This window comes from Harpia harpyja, chromosome 12 (assembly GCF_026419915.1).
Source record: "Harpia harpyja isolate bHarHar1 chromosome 12, bHarHar1 primary haplotype, whole genome shotgun sequence".
NCBI classification, from domain to species: Eukaryota; Metazoa; Chordata; class Aves; order Accipitriformes; family Accipitridae; genus Harpia; species Harpia harpyja.
Window position 1 is genome coordinate 15311626 of NC_068951.1, and position 23338 is coordinate 15334963.

Genomic DNA, 23338 nt, shown 5'->3' on the forward strand with positions numbered 1-23338 from the left:
ACGGCGCCTCCCCTCAGGGCGGCGGCGCCTCTCGCCAGCCCGCCGGGCCGCCCCGTCCTCAGCCTGCCGCGGTGGCAGCTCTTCTCCTGCCCGCAGACCGCCCCCGGGAGGGCGAGGGGCCGGGGCCCCCCCGAGGAGCTGCGGGGATCCCGGCGGAGCAAGGCTGGGAGCGGGGGAGGTGAGGGGCAGGGGGACGAGGGCCCTTTCGTCGCCCTTTTCCCAGGGCTTGCTTCGTGGGGTTGTGTTTTTTCTCCGCGGTTTCACAGGAGAAAAATAATTTTCACCTGCTCTGTTGCTAGTCAGCTTTAAAACTGGACTTAAATTTTCTTGCCCACAGTTAACAAAACAAGACACAACTTTTTACCAAGCTCTGGCGTGGCTGCCTGCACCCACAGTGTTTGTCGAAAGCCGTTTCTTCTGATGATGGATTTGTGCTGCTTTTGTGAAGAGCTGTAGCAAACCGAACAACCTTGTGACACAGGTTGCTGCGTGGACGGATGGGCTGCATCGAGCAGCCCTCTCCCATCCCTCTGTTTCCCTACCCCCTGATTGCACCATCCGGCACTTGGAGGTACTTGAGAGAAAACATCAATTAGATAGAGGCCTGGCATCAAATACCTCTGTAATGGGATAATATTTTTGTACTTAAATGAACTGTATCTCGGCTGGAAGGTTTTCAACAAAGGTCTTCCCTTTCAGATCCCTGGATTGCTTGAGTTTTGAGTTTATACCTGCAGGACCAACCCTCTAGCCACACCAACGTGTCTCATAAACATCCCTATTCCAGCACACCACCTTCACTTAGGAGATCTAGGAACGCACAGAGGAATCAAAGCTTCCTCGCAAAGTGGGAAAGGAAGGAGAAGGGAGTTCTGCTGCAAGGACCCAGGGGTGAGCCATCCCCTCTCTGCACGCATACAAATCACCCTGTAGGAGGGTAAGTTGTGAGTCCCTGTCTATATTACTTGGGAATCATCTCACCCCAGCAGCTCAGCTCTCCACCTCCTGTCAGGAGACTCTTTAATTTAGACATGTAGTTTCATTCTTGGCAGCAGGCAAGAGGGCAAAAGTCTCACAAAAAAATGTTTATGTTAATTAACGTGCCAAGTCTGAACATACACCAAAAAGCTGTCTTACTAACCTCACCCATAGACCTTAGGGTGGTTACAGTGTCAGGATAATAGTAGCATGGAGCTGCTAATGACTGCAGGGAGGAGCAGCAATTAACTTGTTTTGTCAGCTTAATTTAGGGTAAGTCTTTAATAAGGGTGATCAGCCTGTGGGATTAGCATGGCATGCCCATCTTAAATTGCAAAAGCTGGTCAGCTGTTTTAGAGCTGGCCCAGAAGCACAGGAAACAGAGGGGATTTGGATGTAGGCTAGTGTTCCTCCTTGTTTGGGACCCGTGGGCAGCCTGCCTCGTAGCAACAGGGTCCGTGGATGGGCAGGAGAGGTTGTGTGGGAATTGTGGTCTGGTCACCACATAGAAGAAACCACATGTGGGTCAGTAGCTGGTCACTTTGGTTTGGACAAGTTGTATGTATAGAACTGGAGATGATTACTCTGTTGCAAGGCAGTTATTTCTGTTGACTTTCTTGTGTGGGGAGAGGATTATTAATGTGCTCAAAAGAATACAGAAACAAATTGCTGACCCAGAGGAAGCAGGCTTCCCTGACTTCTCTGTGGCTGTTGATGCCATGTTTGTGTCCATCACCACCTCCATTTCATTCTCGGAATATATCAACTGGAGCAATAGGAAAGTAGAAATGTCTTCTTACACTCCTTGCTCCCCTGTTTTTCAGTTGGTGCTGTATTCCTAGCAGTCCAGCTTTTTTGTTGTTGTTGTTAACATTAGCAATTGTGATTACAGAACAATCATACTACAAGTTGTATCTACGTAATTATTGCTTCAGCACCCAGAAGCTACCTGTGCATTGCACTGAAATCTGTACCTCCACAGAAAGAAACCCAGTCCCTGCCTCCAAGAGATCAACGTTTTAAAAAAGCCAGCTAAGAAAGTGCAAAAGAGGAAATATTTCAGCTAGAGGAAAGCATCAGAGAGTTAATTATGCGCTGGAGTGCCCAGGCCTACAAAAGGTCTGTGGCTTGCTATTTAGGGTTAAAGCTTTCACCTGGCCCTGGGAAGCAGGGCTATGGGAAAGGGAGCCTTTGGCAGGACTGTGTTGGCTCCTGACTCTGGCCATCAGTGTAAGCAGGCAGCTCCTCCTAGGTCTGTTGGGGTAGTATGGAGGACTATCTTGTTCCTGAAGCAGGTAGGCATGAAAGCAGGTATGGCTGATGGAGCAGGCAGCTCTAGGAGCAAAGCCAGCCTTGCTGCTGTCCCTTTCTTCTATGCCAGTTCTGACGCTGCTGGTTTGCCTTTTGCTTCATAGCTGTATTAGTAAGTTCTTACCTTTTGCTTCACAAAATTGTATGAACTTTGTGCTTTGGGGGTTCCTACTCCTTTTCCCAAGCTGATTAAAATTGGTCAAAAACTATGAGCAGGAAAGAGTCAAATACATATGCGTGTAAGCATGTATATTTGCTATCCCTGTGTGCTGTACGGCTGCCCAAGCCTGGATGCTGTGGGGAAATAAGGCTAAAAACCAAAGATGGCTGTGTATGTTGTTGGGGTTTCTTCTCACAATAGAGAAGAAATAACTTTTAAAAAGTATTATTTTCAAGGGGATAAGCTGGTTTAGTTAAATTTTTTTTCTCCCTTTTCTAGTTCTTTCTGTTAAAGCAGAAGGATAAACATCCAGAATGAAGAAAAATTAGGTTAAAAGCTGGTGACAAAAAAATGCAGTATTTAAACAAGTCTTCTGCTCAACACCCCCTTCTGCCCCCAAACCCCACCTTAATTCTGCAAGCTGCTTAGAAATAAGCTGTGCTGCAGTCCCCATTCCCAAGCCAAGTTTTGCCTGATTGAAGCCTGCTCCATTCCTGTCCATGGAACTGGAGCCTTTGTTGGAGATGAGGGGATCAAAATTGCTTAACGTTCTCTCTTTAAAAAAGTAATTACTTCAGAAAACTGTTGTGTTCTGCTGACAGTGTGGCATAAACACTGCTTGAGATAACCCATGTAATACTCTCGTAAAAGAGAAATCTTGACACAGGCATTTACAACTTTTGCCCAATAAGCTGATAAACCTGGCTGTTTCTGTGAAGTCCAGAGAAGAGCGTAAATAGTTGTTCCAAGAAACTTCTACTGATGTGTTCTTAGATGTTCTGCTAAAGTAATACAGCCTTTACTTTTTGCTAGGAAGTGTTGAGTGAATCATGAGGGGTCCTGTAGCCTGCTCTCCTGCTGTTCGCTGCCCTTCACCAGATGCTTCTGAGAACAAGAAAATCTTCAGTGAGACATCTCAAAGTTGCTTCCTCACTTGAAGGTAAAAGTGCTGTAGTTGTATTAAAGTATCCCCACCTGTTGCATGCTTACTTGGGTCAGACAGAAAGTGAGGGAGGATTAAAAAGTGTGGTAAGACATCTTAAGGAGGGTCAGCCTGGAGCCCAGTCTACTGATAAAAGCAAAGAATGCCGCTGAGTAGATGGTGTCTAGTGCCTCTGCAGGCTTGCCCAGAGGTGTAACTATTTATGGCCAAAACATGAGGGAAGGACCTCAAGAGCTATTGCTTTACATCTTACCTGCTCTGGCTTATGAAACTCTTCCAAGAAAGTGTCTGTTTGTGGTTGGTTCAAGCACTGATAGATTTTTCTGTATGAATTACTCAAAACATCCAGATTTATGTTGTTCAGTACCTCTTGAGAAAGTTATTGCGACACTGCTCTCGGAGAGCTGAGCAGAGCGGTATGGTATGGCCTGGCTGTGAGATGTCCTCCGGTCCCTGGGGCAGGTGGCAGCTAGTCCGTGTTTGAGATGAGCATGTGAGCCCGGGGCTGTTGCCCGAGTCCTGGCGCTGGCTCTGCCTGCAGCAGCTCAGGGCTTTCCACCCTGTTCTCCCCCTCCCACACCTGCAGTGGGTCTCGAGAGCCCTTCCAGCGCCTTCGCCAGACAAATGGCGCTGTCTGGGAGCTTTTGTGGCTCTCGGGGCTGGTTAAGTGGTTTGCTCTTTTGTTGGTGCCACCAGGTGGCAACAGCGCATTGCAGGGCCAGGCTCCTTGCAGGAAGGCAGCACATAGCAGCACCCACTCCTGCCAAATCCCCGTTACTCTGCTGCTGCTCTTTCCTTTCCCGCGTGGGTCACACAGTCTGCCTCCCGCAGCCCTTTGTGCCGGAGCATGAAGTGGTGGTGGTCAAAGCCAGTAACTTGATACTGTTCACTCAGCTTTGACGTGCATGTCTCTTGCTCGCAAAGGAGAAGGGGAGGTGATGGCCGGTGGCTAGATTGCTGCCCTTAGACTCTGAGGTTTCCTGCTGCGTGGCCCAGGACAAGTCTGGTTCAGTTTCTCTTGTCTACTCTGGGCACAATAATAGCATTTCAGGCACAGCGAGGGTAAAATAGCAGAGAGTGAAGTGTGTGTCACGGAGGGTGGCAATGTGCATAGAGATGGAAACAGCTGCTAAGTGACTGGGTTACATGGCAGCTGGATGACATGAAGTCTGGTGCCTCAGCTTTTTCTGTACTGCTCTGCGGGGTTGTCATGGGACATTCTTTGCAGCGGTGGCTTATGTACCTTGAGCCTGGAGAGCCCTGAAGAGTGGTAGTACTTTTCTGGTGTAAACAGGGCTGTGGAGCACAGCGGTTAGCCTTAGAGGGTGTGCTAGGTGTTAAGTACCCTCCCTGAAGGTAGAGTTACTTAGCAGGATAGATGGGTTAAAACTTTACTGTAAAAAGTGCAACAGAATAACTCTCTCAATGCTGCAGTTCTCGTTTGGAGAGGAGCTATTTCTAGTTCCATTAGTATGTTGAGAAGCTGAAGTGGTTTTCTGTATTGTACTTCTGGAGATCAGTGATGCGGGAGAGCACTTTTGCTGCATTATGCAGTTAAGCTGTAACCCTACAAGAACAGAAGGAAAGTTGTCTTCCTGACAAGAAGATCCTTTTGAATTTGTCACCTTCTCAAGCTATATGCTTTTGCCCAGTGCAAAGTGGAGCTTTCAAGCCCTAGGAAAGAATGCACTTGTACAGAGAGAAGCGAGAGTTGGACTTCAGCAGCAGTTTTCCTCTTTGCCGTGGGTTATAGTTTGCATCTGGGCTTGGCCACTGAGCTTCTGTATACCAGATGCTACTCAAGCTCATGCCAAAACAGTCTTTGCTTGAACTTGCAAGCTTCGTTGACAGTTTTAAATGGGGGTGTTCTCCCCACTTGCCTTTCTTTTTGGTGAAGGTCTTGAATTGCAACAGTAAGTATCTTATCTGAATTTAGCAAAGCAAAGTAGTAGCAGAGAGTGCTCTATATCTAAATTACTCCTCCCTTTGGTGCGAGGCATAGGGCTGATTTGTTCTGCTGTACCTGGGTGCATCACAGCTACTGATAAGCATAAAGTGATTGCTTTGTTTTGGCAGTAATGTACTGCTCCAGGCCTTAAACCTTGCTCCTTGTAGGAACGCAAGAGGGAATTCAAAGAAGAATCCATACCCTTACAAGATAGATCAGACTGAGCTGGTACTGTAGGAATCTACTTGCTTTGATGATAGCTCTTTGTGAGATCCCTGCTTGTATGGAGACTGTAGTAGACTGCTAAAGCTAAAGTAGACTTCTTGCTTTCACACTGTATCGCTACAAATCTTGCAATGTTGACTGCATGGGGCTTGCTTTCTGCTGATATTGTGGCTCTTAAGGCTGTCTTGAGTGTTCAGCAGAGAAAGGAGCCTTTATCTCTCAATTCTGCTGGCAAAGTGGAATAAGCCTGAGTGACACTTACAGCTGTAAAGCTCCAAGTGCAGCTGACTGGCCTGTTGGCTCAGCACCCCTTTGCTTCCCACAGTGACTAGTCCCTAAATTAAACTATGGTTCTTCCAAGCCGTGTTCCTGTCTAGTGGTAGAAGACAGTTGAGAGAGTTGAGGTTGTTCAGCCGGGAAAAGAGAAGGCTCTGGAGAGACCTTATAGCGGCCTTCCAGTACTTAAAGGGGGCCTACAGGAAAGATGCGGAGGGACTTTTTACCAGGGAGTGTAGTGATGGGATGAGGGGTAACAGGTTTAAACTGAAAGAGGGTAGATTTTTATTAGATGTAAGGAAGAAGTTTTCACTGTGAAGGTGGTGAGGCACTGGAACAGGTTGCCCAGAGGAGTTGTGGATGCCCCCTCTGTGGAACTGTTCAAGGCCAGGTTGGATGGGACTTTGAGCAACCTGGTCTAGTGGAAGGTGTTCCTGCTCATAGCAGGGGGGTTGGAATGACATGATCTTTAAGGTCCCTTCCAATGCAAAATATTCTGTGATTCTATGATGAAGCAGAATCCTGGGCTCTTGCAGACCTCTGTGCTGAGGCAGGAATGTAAGTGGCTAATGTCATTCCTGGAGAGATTTTTGCCTTCCTGCTGGTCTCTTCCAACTACCTTGGAAGTTGTCTGCAGGGGAGTGGGTGGACCCCTGTTTAACTGAGTGACAAAGGATAGGTGCTGGCATACAGTTTATCGGGGGATGGACCTGGCACTCACTGAGCCCTTCAAGAGCGACTCCTGTCTGGAACCACGCAGTACCTCTATGGAAATTAGTGTAAATGCTCCTTGAAACAGAGAACAAAATGCTCTGCTGGAACTGATGGCATGACATTGTGCTTCAGTTACCTGCCGGCTTTTAAACTGGAGCTGCTAAATGTGGTTGAATCCACTTGGGAGTTATCCACCCAGGAAAATGAGGAGAAAGAGATGGCACTATCCAGAACTGCTGGAGAAAAGCAGCTTGTTTTAATTGCCTGCCTATTGCCTGTGCAGATTGGCTGAACACCTGCTTCCTCACCCATGTCCAAACTAGGAACAGGAGTTCCTCAGCTGTAATTCTGGTAAAATCACAGTGTGGCCATACTTGTGTTTCCAAAGATCTCCGCAATTCAAAATGATAGCCTGACTCATTCTTCTGAGATGCTTCTGACCCCTTCTGTGTTCAAGCTTTCCTCTGTGAAAGTTCCACTGTGTCTTTCTGAAGCTTTTACTGTCTGAGCTGACATGCTTTGTGAGGACAGCTCCAATGTGTGGAAGCCACTTGGAGACTCCTTGGAAAGGAAACTCACGGTTTCACTTGTGTATTGAAAACTACAGTGGAGTAAACCCATTGTAGTGCTGATCCCTGGGTCTGAGTTCAGTATGCAAGGTCTTACAGAGAAAAACCCCTCCTTTCTGTCCCCAGGTGACTTAACAGCTGTTATTCCCCTTGCTGACAGGAAATTTTTTTCTTATCAGTACATGTTTTTCATGCCATTAAACTAAAATATAATACTAAATAAAACTAATTACTCAGATGCATGTACTTCAGAGGAAAGGACTCCTGTGCTGTGCATCCGAGACGCCTTGTGGAAGGGAAAAATAGCAATCTGTGTTTTGTTAAGGAAAGACACCTCTTTGCACATATTTGTCCAGAAATATTTTTAAACAGGAAGATGCAGAGTTACCTGATTGAGTGCATAGTTGCTTGAATTAGGATTCCAAAAAGCATTTTCTGTCGTCTTGTAAAACAAGAAGGTGCAAAGCTACCTGCTCTTTTATGCCTCTTTCTGATGAGGGGCTTAGTGCTAGCATCAAACTTCTGTTTGTTAATGAATACTTCCTTGGCCTCTGCTGTCTGGACCAAAGCTACCATTAACAGCTCTATCATGTGAGTTTCTGCAAGGTTCAGTGATAATTTATGTAAATCACTTCTTTGGTCTCACACTGCAGTGGCCTGATCTCATGGCTCCTTCTAGAACTGAAGTTCTCCTTAAATCACAAAGATTGTGTTTCTTCTAACAAAATGCTGTATGTATGGTAGTGCCAGCAAGAAATTTTGTGCTGCTTTGGCTTCTCTCCAGAGAAACTGGTCTGTGGTTACGAGGAAATGAGAAATCAGACCTTAAGTGAAAATATGCTTTGGGAGTATGCAAGAGAAATAGTGTATATACCCTGCGCAGGTCTGCGTGAAGCTGATTTTTTTGCTCTGATAACTCACAATGAGCATCATCTACTTCTTTTTAATCAAGAAGCTATGTCTGTTAAATGACTCATGCCATACACCTACCCTACTTTCCAACTTCTACTAGAGGGGCACCTGTGTCCCTTAAACAACAAACCTTTGGCAGGAAGCATACAAGACAGCACAGTGGCTGCTTGTCTTCCTCAGAGAGGGCTGTGAGAGGAGATATGTTTAACTGCTCCCAGTGTCTTGGCAGTAGTGGAAATCTCACTACATGGGAGAGTTTCTCTCATTGTTTGCTCCTCTCCAATGCAGCTGTTCTTAAATGTGTGATCCAGTTGTGTATGTATTATTTCTCGCTGTCTTCGCCACACAGAATGATGCTAAACAACACTGACTCCCTCCCTTACAACCACTAACGCTTCACTTAAAATTACTGAAGTAACTACACACTTCAGCTGTTGCTTGAGTGCGAAACCTCTCTTCCCCAGAACTGTAGTTGTATGTATTTCTACTTCGTTCTTTGAAAACACTTCCCCGAAGTCTAGTTTCACTGACTAACCTCCTCCTTGCTGCTGAGTGACTTCAAATTTAAGCTGGCTTGATTATTGCCGGCGTTTTGCCCCTGTATGACCTGTGGGATGCTGCACTCTTACTGCCACTTCACCTCCCTCAGGTGAAATTTCTGGAATGTTAAAGGGAACTTTTAGTGCAAGTTTTCACTTAGAGTTTACTCAGGTAGATAAGTAAATATTTCATAGAATCATTTAGGTTGGAAAAGACCCTTGAGGTCATCAGGTCCAATTTAAGCCCTTTCTTTGCTGTAAACCAAAAATATTAGAGCTGTGAGCATTTGTTGAAATTCTGAAGTAAAGCACAGCAGAATGGTGTGTGAATGTCTTGCAAAATATAAGCAACCAGCATTGCTTATGTTGAGGTTGTTCTTCAGGCTTTTTGTGAAAAGTAATTTGTCTTGACCAATACGTAGTCGATTTTTTTTTTTTCCTTGCCTCTCTGGCTCCTCATAATCAGTTTACAAACTGAACTAGCTCAGTAAGAAAGACTTCTCTGAGATTGCAAATTCTCTGAAGTTTTGACTTTATTCCCAGAAAAGGCTATTGGTCTTGTGCTGCTTATTCATTTCAACAGTTGACTCAGTTCAGTAGCTGAATAAGAAGTGTTCTATGTTGTTGTGGGTTTTTTTTGCCTCAGGTGCTTTTCTGCATTCTAAAAACCTTTTCAACTTCATATTTGCAAGTTTAATTTAGTGCATAAAGACATAATTTTATTTCTATTTTTTTAATTGCATTTGTATGAATGTTCAAGGGGCATACACTAGCAACATGAAATAAAAGTAGCCCACTATGTAGAAAATACCCTGGACACATTCAGATTTCTGATTTGTATCAGCTGTAGAATTGCTTAAATACACATCACTTTCCTCCTTTATAGCTGAGGGAAAAAAGCATAGCATTGAGCTGTGTTCAGATGCAAATGAACAGGTCTTAATTCCTGCAAGTCTGAGACTCACCCTCTCTTAGAAACAAATATAAACCCAGATTAAAATCAGTGACCTCAAACAAGATTTCCTGCTTGCTGATTCTTACATATGATTAAAACTGTCTTGAATCACTTTGACTGAAGTGGGTCCGCCCTCAGCATCTTTGGCAATGGCTTTTAACATCTGGCTAGTTATTTGCTGTTGTCATGCCAATGCACAGTGCTAGAGTCTGATATGCTGGAGGAGATGTGCAGGCTGGGCAAGAAGCAGGGCATAAAGAGCTTCCTGGCCCTTGCTGAACTGATGGTCCAAGACCTGTAGCAGGTCTTTCCTGAGAGCCCAGAAAAATAACCAGGATGCTCTGTGAAGCCCAGGAAGGGACCACTAACAATGATGGTGGGATTTTGCTTTTTCCCTGAGCAGGGGTGGCCATATGTATCACCTTGTCTCAAACATTCAGAGCAGCTACTGCACCCAACTGCCTTTCAGAGTCATGTCAACACTGGCCCAAAGGTTTCCAGCTGGAAGTAAGGGAGATGATGGATTTCAGTCAACAAATGTAAGTTAACCCTGTTTTGGACACCTACTTCGTCAAGCTCATGTTTCAGCCAGAAGGAAGGAATTGCTGTTGTCCTGGCTATTGCATGTGCCTGATTTAAGTATCTCAGTGTCAGGTAACAAGAAGTTGCCTTTTCTTTTCTTTTTTTGGTTTTTTTTTTCTTTTTTTCTCTTACCTAAAGTCTCTTCCATCAGAACTCATGAAAGTTGTCATCTTGAAAGTGCTGGGAAACCCAGACATGCTGAGCAATCGTTGCTCTTGTGGAAGGACCTGTTGATTACCTTGTCAGCATTTCTCTGTCTTCTCAGTGGACTAGGAAGCTCCAGATCACCACAGCTGCATTTTTATGTGCAGAAACAATACTAGTGCTATAGTTTCATGGACATTTGTCTTGATGGCAAAGCGAAAGTTGTTTCCTTCTGCTTGTAGCTACCTTGGTTGTACTAATACAACTCCATCTGCAGATGTGCTTTGGATGGAAGGTTTATCGCATATGAATGAAAAATAACCAGCCAGCTCGTGGAACCGGTCCACAGTGCCAGCAAACACAAAATTACAGCAGCGCAATTAGGAAGGACAATTTGGGAATGGGTATGAGCAGCTGGAGGTGAAGGTTGCTTTAGATTTCGGCTGCTGCTGAAAAAACCAGCCCTATACTGCCCCACTGAGTAAGAAGGGTCAATCTTGTTAACCAAAGCAGTCTTGAAGAAAATTTTTGTCAACATGGAGTTCCACAAACTCTTAGGGTGTATCGAGTGTGTAGAAACACTTTGCTGGCAGTCAGGGTGGAACTGCATCCTAATGGTCGAAATGCTGCATGGCATAATCAACTGCCTATGAAGAAATCATGTGCTCCGAATTTGATCTGTGTAGACTAGAGACATCAGCCTACCCTCCTTGTCTGACAACTTCAGAAGATAGGATTTTTTAAAAGCATAGTTGCTGCCCTGCCCAGCACTAGAGGCTAAGACTGAAGAACCTGAAGAGCCTTTCTGAAAGTCAGTAAGGGTTTAATTAAAAGTAGGGCTACATTCTGGATATGCAAAATTCGAGTGTAAATCCCTTGGAGCCTGTTTAGGGCATGAAGATGTGTGCAGGATAAAGACTGCTGCCTTGTGGTTATCCAATCCAGCAATACATTTGCCTGCGTAGGACATGTCTGTGCCCCAGCACATGTCTCAAAGCAGCAGATAAATGCATCAGAGCTTGTAAATGCTGCTGAACCAGTGCAGAAGTGCCTGCACTCACTTCAGGCTCTTGAGATTTCAGGCTTATTGCAGGCAGAGGCACTTGCCTGTCCACATGCACGTGTCCTGCGTGGAAGTGATTCCCAAACCTTGTGGGTGATCAATCACTAGAATGAGACAAAGGCTCATCCTCTGCCTTTGTGGGTTAGAGCTTGAAAGGGAAGAGTTGTCTTTGCTCTCTTGGAGATAGTGACCTCATTAGTTGTTTTCTGCCTTTTCTATTTTGGTGGTACAGTATGTAAATATTTTATTTGTGTTTCAAAACAAAGCTATAGTTGTTGGAACAACTTAAAATTTCTTATTTCTTTGGTGTGCCTGCCACCGCCTTAGCTTATGAAATGATTGGTTCAGTAAAATATGTAATTTTGAAGCAAATTAGAGGATATGAAACAACCAAACCAGTTATATCTACTGTTATATCTAATTAGGTTCTTAAGCTGACGACGCAGTCTCATTTAGTCCTAGATTTAGCTAGAAGCTGCTGTTTCACAGTGGGCAGCTGCTGGCTTGATACCTGAGTAGTAATAGTTGGTTACAAGTAGAGACATTCTGTGACTCAACTCATAGCACTGCTTGATAACATTCAATTCCTGCTACAGTTTCCCCTTCAGTGTGTTTATACATCAGTTCTGGAGTACGCCATGTCTTTGTTCTGCCTTTGTCAAAACATACATATAGCAAGGAAGTTGTGTAGAAGCAGTGGTAGTGAGCATGGCAGTGGGTTCAGAGAAGAAAACATTGGGTATCAGTGATAATCTATGCTGACACTTAAGTAATGGATTGCTTGCTAAACTGGATGCATTTAAGTCACTAGACCCGTATCCTCATGAAGGAGAAGAGTCTAAAGGCCATGGAAGAGGAGTTCACTGTGATACAGCCTCTTTGGTCTGGCACATGACACTTGGCACTGCAAAATCCTGCTCCAGGAATGGTGCTCCAGGGTGATCCCATCATGCAAGTAATACAAGTAACTGCTTGGCTTCCAGGAGGCTTTGAATCAAGCTCTTTAGAGACAAAAGAAAGGTTCAAAAAGGCTCAGTGTTTTACTTGGGTCCCATTAAGCTGCTACTTCCATGTATTGTTTTCCTGTTGCAGCTGGCAAAATATTTCTGTATAAAAAGAAGTGTTTCTTCTAGCCTCCCTGTTCCTCCTGTATGGCTTTGCAGCCTAAAGCCTGACATCATAGGTGTTTTCACAGTGGTAAGTGATAACTTCACAAACACAGAATTGAAATATTGCTGCAAAAATCAGACAGGAAGAGACAGCAGGGAGACGATGGTATGTTAAAACTGGGTGGCATAATGCAAAAGAAGGTTCAGGGATGGTTTGGTGGAAGGCTTTGGTCTGGTCACAGTGCCAGTATTTTGCCAGAGCATCTTCTCTCTAAAGGGAAACCTCTTGTAGCACGCAGGGGCTAGCAGGGTTGATTCCCAGGCTCTCTGGCTATTAACTGTGCGTCTCTGGCATCCCTCTGCTTCTCTAAGTCCTTGCTCTGCAGGTGTTTTAGAACATGGGATCTAAGTGTTACAGTGTACAGTTTCTGCTGGAATTGTAGGCTGCGTGAAGTGGCTGGGATTGGCACCGTCAGGCGAAACAAAACAGTATCTCTGATAGAAACCAGGCTGTGTGAACACAAGGATGGAAATTACCTCCTAGGGCACTCAGGGTTATTCTGGTGCTATTGTAGGAAACGGTATCATGCAGACCCTTTCACAAGCTTAGTGGGCTCGCAGTTAGCTAGCTATTTTGCTTCCACTGCAACTGTTAAAAGGCCCTTCCAGAGACTTACTTCCCTAATGGTTAAACTATTTAATATTGAGCACAAGCTGTCTATGTTTAGACTATTGCTGTGTTCTTGCTGATGTGGGTTCTCCAGGGTTTGTTTCCACTTGACAGACCTATAAAACGCAGTCATATCTCTGTGGTCCCCTGGTTTTACTAAATGAATGCTCCAAGCTGTTTTGGTCACCCCATTTGAGAGAGGCAGGAGCTGTGGTGTGGATCCTGTTGTTCCAGCCAGAACACTGTCATGCCAGTAATAGCTACACTGGGAACAGTGGTTTTGGGTGATATAAGGTGTTTCCACACTGTTTGCTAATACTCCCTTGCCACAAGGGTTTTTCCAGTATAGATCTAGCCTCTAAGTGTTGTAGCCTAAACATACTATGGGAAAAGAGGCTCACATTACACTGACAGCTCCTTGGATTGTATCATGCTGTTCTTTGCAGTATGCTGTGGTTCCATCTATTTTTACTTATAAAGGTATCTTTCAGTAGGAAGCTGTATTTTTAGTGTGCAAATAATATAGGTAGAATACCATGCACTATTGGGGCTTTTTTGTACAAAGTTTGGTTTATTATACACATCCTTCATGTTTCTAGTTTTTGTGTCTGCTGCAGGGTGGAAGTTGAGGGGGTGCTGCATACTGTGACAGTCGGGCAGGGAACATGTGGGATGGGTTTGGCACCCGTGGAGAGCTTGGAGGCACTGCGGCACTTGCATATTTGCCAGAGTTCTGGGAAACATTATCATTAGTTAAGCAATACTGATATTTAAGCATTCATCTTTGTTTCAGAGGCCTACTGAATAGGGGCAGTTTAAATAGGACTACTGTTTCAAGCTGTCAGCTGCTGCAGGAAGCTATGACATAATTTTTAATGATTTTTCAGCCTTCAGAGTCACAAAGGCAAAAATATGATTTTCCAAGAGACCATCAGGCATGCTATGCAGAGAAGGGGTGGGTTAGGGATGGGCAGTAGTGCAGGATCTCTGGAGTCTTGATTTCAGCTTCTATGGGATGGGCCTCTGTCTATAGTGACTATATTTAAAATTGAGGAAGGCTAGTGGATAAACCCAAATTTCTCAGAGAATCTTTGAGCAAATAATTCTGGTGCTGGAGATGCACAGTCACTATTGCCATCTTAACATGATCGTATCAAGCTAAGCCGGGGTCCCCAGCTGACTACCACTGCACACACGTACTTCTCCTTAACCCTGCTCCTTTCCCAGGAAAAGCCAGGTCAGAAAGAGGATCACGTTGCCGGAGGAAGAAGAGGGTTTACCACAGCCCCCGTCCCAGTGCAGCAAAGCAGTCTCTAGCAATCCAGTTAATGGCAGACCAAAACATATGCTCTGTGATAAGCCTGTAAATTGTGTGTTGGATGCTGGCCAGAGTATTTGATACATCATACAATAAGGCTTTTTCATGCGGTTTGTTTGTTCCTTTTTATCTCTCAGTTTTGAGACCAGCAGTGGTGCAGGTTGTGCTTGGGGGTTTTTTGTGATCAACACCTTGGAGAGGTGTACTCACCTCTGTTTTTTTCTCAAAGGCAACAAGCAAGAGATGACAACAGTTACTTCTTGCTTCTGACCTCCTTTCGGAAAGGCTGTATTTTGACCATGCCACATACCCAGCTGTTAATCTACAAATTCCTATTTGTTGGGGACAATTTGGGTTTGGGCTGGTAGAATTTCTTGTCTGCAGGAAACTTCAAAAACTTCTTTTGTTTCAAATCATAACACAAGAAGCCAACATTTGTATGTGGTCTATTGAGTCAAAATGGTATCACACACACACAGAAAAAAAGCTGAGCATTGTGGCTTCAATATGATAATGTTGCAACAAGAAGCTGATGTTGAAATTAATTTCCAAGTATGTTGGAATTGAAATTGAAATGTTTTCCTTAAACCTTATATGTGAGTTTTCTTAACACACTGAGATGAAATGGACATGTTCCTGCAAAGCACTTCATTCTGGACAAACTCTTTCCTATCAGCAAACCCACTTTTTTTTTTTTTTTTTTTCTTTTTAACCAGACTACTCGTAGTTTCAGGAAATGCAAGCACCCCTTGCTTTAGCCCCCACCTGCAGCTCTCTTTGTTAATCACCTCCATTGTTTTGGATTGAACTGGCATGACTAGCCCACTGCTGAAGTATGACATCCTGTAGTTGCCCGACTCGGCTGAAAATGACCGGCCAACATCAACTCTGCAAAAGCCGCTGTGGGAATTCACCCGCAGCTATTCCTAGTTCAGCGGTGCATTCATTGCTCTCTGTTACATGGGGTAACCTGCTCCTGAAATTCTGCTCTTGCCCTCACCCCAGAGACAAGTCCTTGAACGAAGCCTCTGCGTGCTTGCAGTAGAACAACAGAGAACCTCCTTAAGAGAGAAGAAAAGGGAGGAGAAAGCGTTGATCTCTAGCTATAGCAACCCCACCTCCCGGTTATTTCATCTTCCTTACAAGGCTAAAGCTACAAGCTTTCCTCTGCCGGCTGGGTCTTTTAAAAGCAGCAGAGCAAGCCCCGAGGATCCCGGTGGAGCGGAGGATGCGAGGCTGAGGGCGATGGGGAAGGAGGCACTGGTGGGAGCCCTGCGGAGAAGGCTGGGGCTCTCCAGAGAAGTGTGACAGTATCCTACAGAATCCTAAACCAGGTGTTCATTGATGCAGATCTTCCAAAGAAACAGGAAACCAAACCCCAAAAGAAATCACTGAGGGGGGGGGAAAGTGCAACATGAGAGGTAAATATGTTTTTCATTGGGACAAAGAAAAATAACTGGCTTTATTTTGTTCGTAGGTCGTTATTGTAAGTAGATGTCTAAAACTGCGGACTGAAAAACACTAACATCTGAATAAAGACTGGTCTGACTGACTTCAAAAGCAGCACTGGGTTAAAAAGTCAGAGCAACAGATGAATTCAGGTGCCTCTGAAGAAATTTTGGATTTTCTCCTTAGGCATTCACACGTGAAAACTTTTTAAAAATATCTGTTTTTCTGTTTTGCTGTCTCTGCTATTGCTAAAGCTTTTTGAGAAATGGTATGCATGTTGCTTTGGAAAAAAAAAAAAGACAAAGAGAAAAAGAGTGGCAGAACCAAAATCTAAACTAAGAGTGTGGTAAACTGTCTCAGTCCAGACATTTCAAATGCTCCTGTACCCCTGTTCTTGCAATAGTGCCATTTCTTCAGAAAGATCCATGACCTACTGAGCTGGAATGTCTGTTGACATCTGGTTGAGGTTACTGTAGCTGGTATTTGGGATTCAGTATTTTTTCCAGCTTAATTGAAACAAGCTGAGATTGTCTACACATTCTATAATTGTTTCCATGCTCTGACCATCTAGTCTCTCTGAAGGGTAATTCTAGGACTGCTGAATCTGAACTGGAAAAGAGGAAACACCTTGACAGGTCAAAACTGCAGCCCTTCTGTGGGTCATGCTGACAGTGAAAGTCAGAGTTGCTGAGAGACGGAAGATTTTGCCCCTTGTCTGTAAGATGCACTGAGACAGATGTTTTGCAAATATGATACTACTGGCTTTAGTGTAACTATAAGGTATAATACTTGGGCTTCTGATTTACATCTTTGCAATGCTAGAGGACTTACAGATGCTTTTATTCACCAGGTAAAATGAAAAACTGGCCTTTTGAGAATAGCTGCTGGGAGCTGTAACAAAGAAAGAGACCAGAGGATTACTACACAGCTCCTGCAGACTCTCATCTAAGGCATCGGCTCAGCCTTCCAGCAAGTGTATGCTGAGGTGTGGGTTCAGCAGCCAAGGATGGAGGTGCTACGCCGTTCCTCAGTCTTTGCTGCAGAGGTGATGGAGGTTTTTGACAGGTCTCCCACTGACAAGGAGCTTGTGTCCCAAGCCAAGGCTCTCTGCAGAGACTACATAAATTCAAGGCTAATTCGAGCGGGTGTCAGCTGGAGCAAACCTGAGTGCAATGCACCAGTGCCTGGTGGTAAGCTGGCCGAGGTGTCTACCATACTGCTGCGACTAGGTAAGTCCCTGCGGGTATGGGTGGGAACTGAAACTATAGGGAGCAATTCAGAACAGACTAAGGTTTGTGGAACTGATGAGTGCCAAGAGCCTTTTCATGTGATGATATAGAGGTTTTTCGTCTCTGCTTTGGGCATTTAGATTTGGTTTTGGTGATCTTCCCCAAACAGCTCCTTTACTTGCATTTCCTCAGTCCCTTGGAGCACTGCTCAGCACAGTGTTTCTGCAGAGCTACTTTTTTCTGAGGACTTGCAATAACTTAAAAGTATGATGCAGTCCAAGAAAGCCCAAGAGCAAACTAATTTTATCTGCATAAAACTCCAGCTGTGTAACAGTTTTCACAGTAGTTTCAGTAGTCTTTCTCAGCTTGGCATTTTAACAAGTCTTGCAGTATTTTCTCTGGATGCAGGTGACTTGGCTGCTGTGATGCAGCCCAAGCTGGCATCTAGTAGAGTACTGCTACCTCTAGACTTGGGCTTCATCCGTTGCTTGCCCAGCTGCAAGGATGTTTAATTTGGGGGTAGTTGCTTAGACCATACGCATTGGAGATTTATAAAAGCTGCTTTTCAACGACAGCGTGTTGACAGTGTGTTTAATTTTCCTTTGCCTACCTTAATCATTTAGCAAGACATGAGTTTTCTTGCTTTTTGTTGGAGCAGGGAGGAGTTGGCTGATGTTGCCTGGCTTACACTGCCATTCAGTGCCCAAACTAGCCAGCCCCCCTCATGGCCAGGTGACTGCCGGGGCTGCAGGGAGAGCAATTTGAAGGTTATGCCTGTAGGCTGCTTCATGAAGGCATGCTCTGGATTGTGCTTGTATCAGGAGCACCCTCTAAATGCTGACAGTTGCCTGGCCTTTTGCTTTAGGTTTTAGCCTCCTGTGCGCTCCAGTCTAGCCATTTTTCTTTTGGGATGCTGACACTCTCATTCTTGGAAGTTGCTTCCAACATCCCTCTTTGCCTGTGGGCTGGTATATTAGTTCATGTCTGGCTTGGAAACTACCACTAGCATTTGCATCTGATTTAATTACATCAAAGTTCAAATAAGTCTGGTGAAGTAACCTTTAGCTGGGCCTAATGAACTCAGGACCAGGCTGGTCTCCCCACTTTCTCCCCTTTCTTTCTGCTTCTGTTTGATATTATCCCAAATTTCTTTTTAAGGCATAGCTGTGTTTCTTTTAACTGACTTCTTTTTTTTTTTTTTTTTCTTCATTCATTCTTTTTCTCTCCTGTGCTGACTTTACTTCTGTTTTTGTTTCCAGTGGTTGTTTGATCTTTGGGGGTTTTTTTTGTTCTTCTGTCAGTCTCACTGCCTCTTTTTTTCTCCATTTCTTCTCTGCCTGGGTTGGGGTTGAGACTTGTTTGCCTTCAACCAGATCTTCTGTGGGTGGCCAGGAGCATGTTAAAGGGCAAATGGGTGGCAGACTGGATCTGAAGGCGTCTTCTGGGTGACTCTCCTGTTACTTATTCATGTCCAGATGGAAAGATTTGGCTGATAGTCCCAGGAACTTGGCACCTTCTCTGAGCAAATCTGTTTGGAGAGCGCCATGTGGTACCCATGCAACAATAAGGGTGAGCAGTCCTCCTTATTAGGATGAAGAGTTGTTTCTGTCCTGTTTGTTTAGAAACTCCACCTGCCACATGGCCTGTCCCTTTCTTTTCTCCTTTGCTGCTATAACCAGTACAAGGCCGAGTGGTATCCAGCCACCTCCGCTGCTTACTAAGCAGTGCAACAAGCAAGACCAGTTTTTCCTCCACGATAGTGCCGAGAAGCCTGTGGAGATGAGAAGTTGGAGTATCTCCTAGCCCTCTTGCACACAGAGTCCGATGAACTGGCTGGTGGGCCAGCAAAGGTGCTGGGCACAGGCAATGCAGCTGCAGTCTGGGGAGTGATAGCCCATCAGCTCAGTGAGGCTTAACAGCTAATTAGTGCAATTAATGAGTCAGAGGTGGCAAAACCTAATGGTATGGCCAAATGAGACACTCCAGACCAACCTGCCATATGTGTCAGAGGTCTGGTTTATCTGAACTTGTCTCTTCTGTGGCCAAGACCCAGACAAGGGCCCTTTCACCTCTGCACTGAGCTTCTGCATGTGGGAACTGTCACTGCTGCCCTACTTGTTCCTCCATGATTACTGGAGGAAGGAGGAGAAGCACAGAAATTGCTCTAAATGTTGCAAAGTGCGCAGCTGGGCATCTGAATATGGAAACCAAAGATGGCCACCGATATAATGTGCTGCTGGAGAAGTCCTGGGGCTGCCAGGGCAGGGAGTCTCCCTGAGCCTGGGACTGCTTTCTTCTGCTTTTCCTGTGCATTTCTTCCTCTGCTTGCTTTTGTCTGCCCTGTGCATTGCTCCAGGGCAGGGCCCGCTTTAGCAGCATATGTGCCTCCAACCAAAACCAGATCTCATCTGGGGCCTCCAGGCACTGCTTGTTAAAAGCTGTAATGGTGGCAGGCTACCAAGTGCTGATCCCAGCTTCCCATGCCTCCCTCTCGGCTAACCAGGGGCAGGGCTATCCCCGTTTCCTTGCATTTACAGGGAAGCCTGTGTGTTCCCTGAGAGGAGAAAGCAGCTGTTGAGTAGTGCAAGTAATGTTTCCTCTTATCAGGGCTGACCATGTGTTGGCAGGGTTTCCTCTTGCCATCAGATTGTGTGGTACAATCTCACACACACAAAGAGCCCGGAGAGCTTGTCTGTGGAATTCTGTAGAGCTGGGCTTTGCCCGTACTGTGCTGTGTGCCAGTAACCAGTTAGATGAATCAAGGTACAGTAGCTAATGACTCTCTAACAAGCTCCTGACTGGGGTGTCATCTTCCTTTTGGGTCCCCATCTAAATGAAATTTTCAGGAGGATCAGTTGCCCTCTGAGTAGGGCAAGTCATCTGGGTCTTGCAGTGGGATGTAAAGCTGTTGTGACAGCTCTCCCCTTCCCCTGGGTGCCCCAGAGCACCCTTGTGCAGGAGAAGGATGCAGAGCACCCTTCTAAATCTAAACCAAATAGGACTCTCCGTGCACAAAGGGCCTTGGTCCCATGCACCTTTGCATTGTGTAATGCTCCTACAGCAGCTGTGCAACCCTTGTTAAGTATCTGTGAACCCCTATAGAGAGAGAAATCCATTGGAAACTGGGCTTTATTAATTCTACTGTTCAAAAATGGTTTGTTTTGCTACAGAGGAAAAGCTTTACTGCTCTTGCCCAGGCTCCATAGTGCAAACCTGTGGGAGGGAGGAGGTTCTCTGCTTGTCCTTGGTATTTCCATCTTGGTCTTCAAGCTAGCCTAACACCTCCAACCATTTCCCAGATGGGGAGAAAACAACCTGGAGGTGAAAGCACATGTCTCTGTGTGTGTCAGGAACCTTGTTGCTGAGGAGTCAGCCAGGCAAACGAACATCTCTCTAACTGTTTGGAGGAGAGAAAGAAATCCACATCATCACTCCGTGCCTGTGTGAGCATAAAATAGCTGAGCTGATAGTCTGTCTGCTCAATTAATGTTGTGCAGTTCTGGGTGGATCCTTGGCTTTCATCAGCCTCCAGCATTCTTGAGTCGCTCTTATCATGAGGCTTTTTTGTACAAATCTGATGGGGTGTTGAGAAAGGGCGTATCTCTCAAAAGCTTACGTAGATGTACATGCCTCCTTTTCACTTCTGAAGAAAAATGAGATGGCTTTGCTTATCTGAGGCCTCCTGTGTTGGAGGAAAGGCAGGCAGCCGGCCTGGGAACATCATTTATATCAGGGATTACTGCAGCCACACCACTGGTACAGGGCCACTGCCTGTCCCTATGCCATTTAGAAGCCCCAGGTGCAGAGGATAGTAGGAAAGCAGGGTGCAGGTGGCAGGGGGTTGCATCTAAATGACCCCAAGCACTCTGCTGCCTGTTTAAACTAAGGTGGAGCTGGGGTTAAATCTTTTTGGCTGAAGGGATACATGGGGTGGCCCCAGCTGTAACTCCTACACAGTGAGAGCAGGACTTGGTGTTCTGTGTGCTGACTCCTGACTTTGTTTCCAGGGGATGAGCTGGAATACATTCGCCCCAATGTCTACCGGAATATTGCCCGCCAATTGAACATCTCGCTGCACTCAGAGACGGTGGTGACGGACGCCTTCCTGGCAGTAGCTGCACAGATTTTCACTGCAGGTACTGTGCCCTGACAGATATGCAGACAGGGCTGGGCAGAAAGGAACAGGATGGAGCCACCTCTCTTGGAGAAGGCATGTTTCTGGGATAGCCTGCAAGATGGGGCCTGGTTTCTGAAAGGGCTGTGGGCAGTCTGGCAGTGTGCCCTGCTTTAATGATTAATGAGAGCTCCTCTATGCTCTGTTGTTCTGGCAGGGAAATGCCCTGTTTTATTATATACTCCTGGCAGGTTCTCGCTCATTCTAGAAGGCATCTCCTGCCCTTCCTCATTAGGAGGTGGTATTACCTCATTGCACAGGGAGGTCACTCATTCCAAGCTCCTTTGCTCATCATTGGCAACTGGAGAAGATTCATTACATGGGAGTCTCCCATGTTCCAGCTCATGCTGCTGATGCTAGGAGCCAGAACCAACTCATCACAAGGGAGTTCCTCTCTTTCTGGCTTCCTTTTCCCCAGCAATAGCCAGAACTGCAATGGAACCTGCTGCTTCTCCTTTCTCATACTCAGAGAGACAGGAGCCTTGGCCCTTGAGGCTAGCTGTTCCAGACAAGCAGGTGCTTTGAGCTTTCTCACTGCTTAGACATGAATGTTCTTCTGCTTCTGTTTGGTCCCAGAGGTGACTGTCAAAAGCAAAGATACGCTCTGTGCTATGTTCCTGCAAGGGAACCTCAGCCTCCTTGAAAACAGTCCCTGCCTGTGATTGGGAATGCAGTCTGGGGGAATCAAGGGAAGAGAAACGTTTTAGGTGGAGATTTAGGTCAGGCAAGTCCTGATGCCATTGTAGGTTTTCTGCAATGTCTCATTGTGTTGTCCATGAGAGGAACAGTAGATGTTAGAGACTGGAAACAAACAAATGAATAAAAAGAAAAAAACAAAGACAGCTACTTGCTGACAGCATAGTAGTGTGAAAACTCCCCTGATCAGGGAAACTGATGCTGTGTCATAAGAAATGGATAGAATTGGATTCTGTGGCTAGTTCTGCAGCCCTCAGCATCCTTTCAGAGCATGCCTGGAATGCGGATTGCCTTTGTGCTTGGCTGGCTTGGGAGGCCATATGGGCTTGGAAAGCAAGAGCTGGGCAAGTATGGCGGGAATGTCTGAGCATGGCTGTGTTCAAAGTGCAGGTGCCCTGTCTTGTCACTTAGTGCAGAGATTTACTTGCATCAAAGCTTATAGAAAAACGAAGTTCAAGTCTACAGGCTCAGGTATTTGCATTGCAGGTAAGTAGGTTTTCTTCTTAGATGACTATAGCTGACTACATCAGAACTGGCCCACCTCCAAAGCTGAAGTGACACAGGGAATTAAGCCAGAAAGGTAGATGGCTGCAGGTAGAGCAGACTGTGCATGCTGCTATGCTGCATAAACATGATGCTGGGGAGAAAGCCCTACCGGCTTCTGGGAGTCCCGCTCTCACCAATGTATGTTGACAGATTCATTGAGAGCTGCATTTTTTTGTGCGTTCTTCAAATTCTCAGCTCAGCAGTGAAGTGAAAAGTGTGGATGGTTTAAAATGGTTTTGTTGAAAGTAAAGCTAGAAATTGTAACTCTTGGTTCTAAACTTGGGGTTTTCAGGGTAGTAAGAATGGGATCTGGACTCAGCCCTTTGAGGCTAGCAATGCTAGAGTCTTTAGGAACATGGCAGAAGCCCAGGCTTAAGCTCTATTGCTAGTGTTGCCCCTCATCTGGGGACACCGTGCTGCGTAAATGGCTGGCAGTTGGCTGGCTGCGCAGGGGATGGATTCAAACCTTCCCAGTGCTCTGTATGTTCTGATTTTTGTTCTTTCTCAGCTCTGCCTCAGAGCAGCTAACAGGATAACCTGTGAGCGTGAAGCTGGGGCTGTGTATTCAATTGCTTTTATCAATTCAGTATTGTAACTTCTTTTGCTAGAAGGGTGCTGAATGGCAGAGGGGGAGGAGTTTGCTGATTTTTTTAACATTCCTGGATCCCAACTGCAGTCTCAAGACTCAGCATTTAATGCTAAATCGAGCAAATCAGAGTTGGCTGTGGCAGCCAGACATTCATTCCTATTTTTTTTCATAGTTCAGAGGAAAGAGGCTCTTACTGAGCAAAGGAAACCAGAGACTCAAGACTCTGAGTTTTCATGCCA

General features: G+C 45.5%; 1 protein-coding gene across 2 annotated transcripts in view; it reads left to right on the forward strand.

The window, feature by feature from the left end:
* The first annotated feature begins 82 nt into the window (after window positions 1–82).
* BOK (BCL2 family apoptosis regulator BOK) overlaps window positions 83–23338 on the forward strand; it is a 35748-nt gene continuing 12492 nt past the window's right edge. The window contains exons 1-7 of one of the 2 annotated variants that reach the window (XM_052802783.1): window positions 83–178; window positions 338–571; window positions 700–937; window positions 3263–3389; window positions 15133–15837; window positions 16716–17094; window positions 21102–21230. In XM_052802783.1, coding sequence (XP_052658743.1) covers window positions 16872–17094; window positions 21102–21230 — 352 coding nt within the window. In that variant the 5' untranslated portion in view covers window positions 83–178; window positions 338–571; window positions 700–937; ... (1 more) ...; window positions 15133–15837; window positions 16716–16871. The remainder of the gene's footprint in view (window positions 179–337; window positions 572–699; window positions 938–3262; window positions 3390–15132; window positions 15838–16715; window positions 17095–21101; window positions 21231–23338) is intronic. The other variant, XM_052802782.1, reaches the window with a different exon arrangement.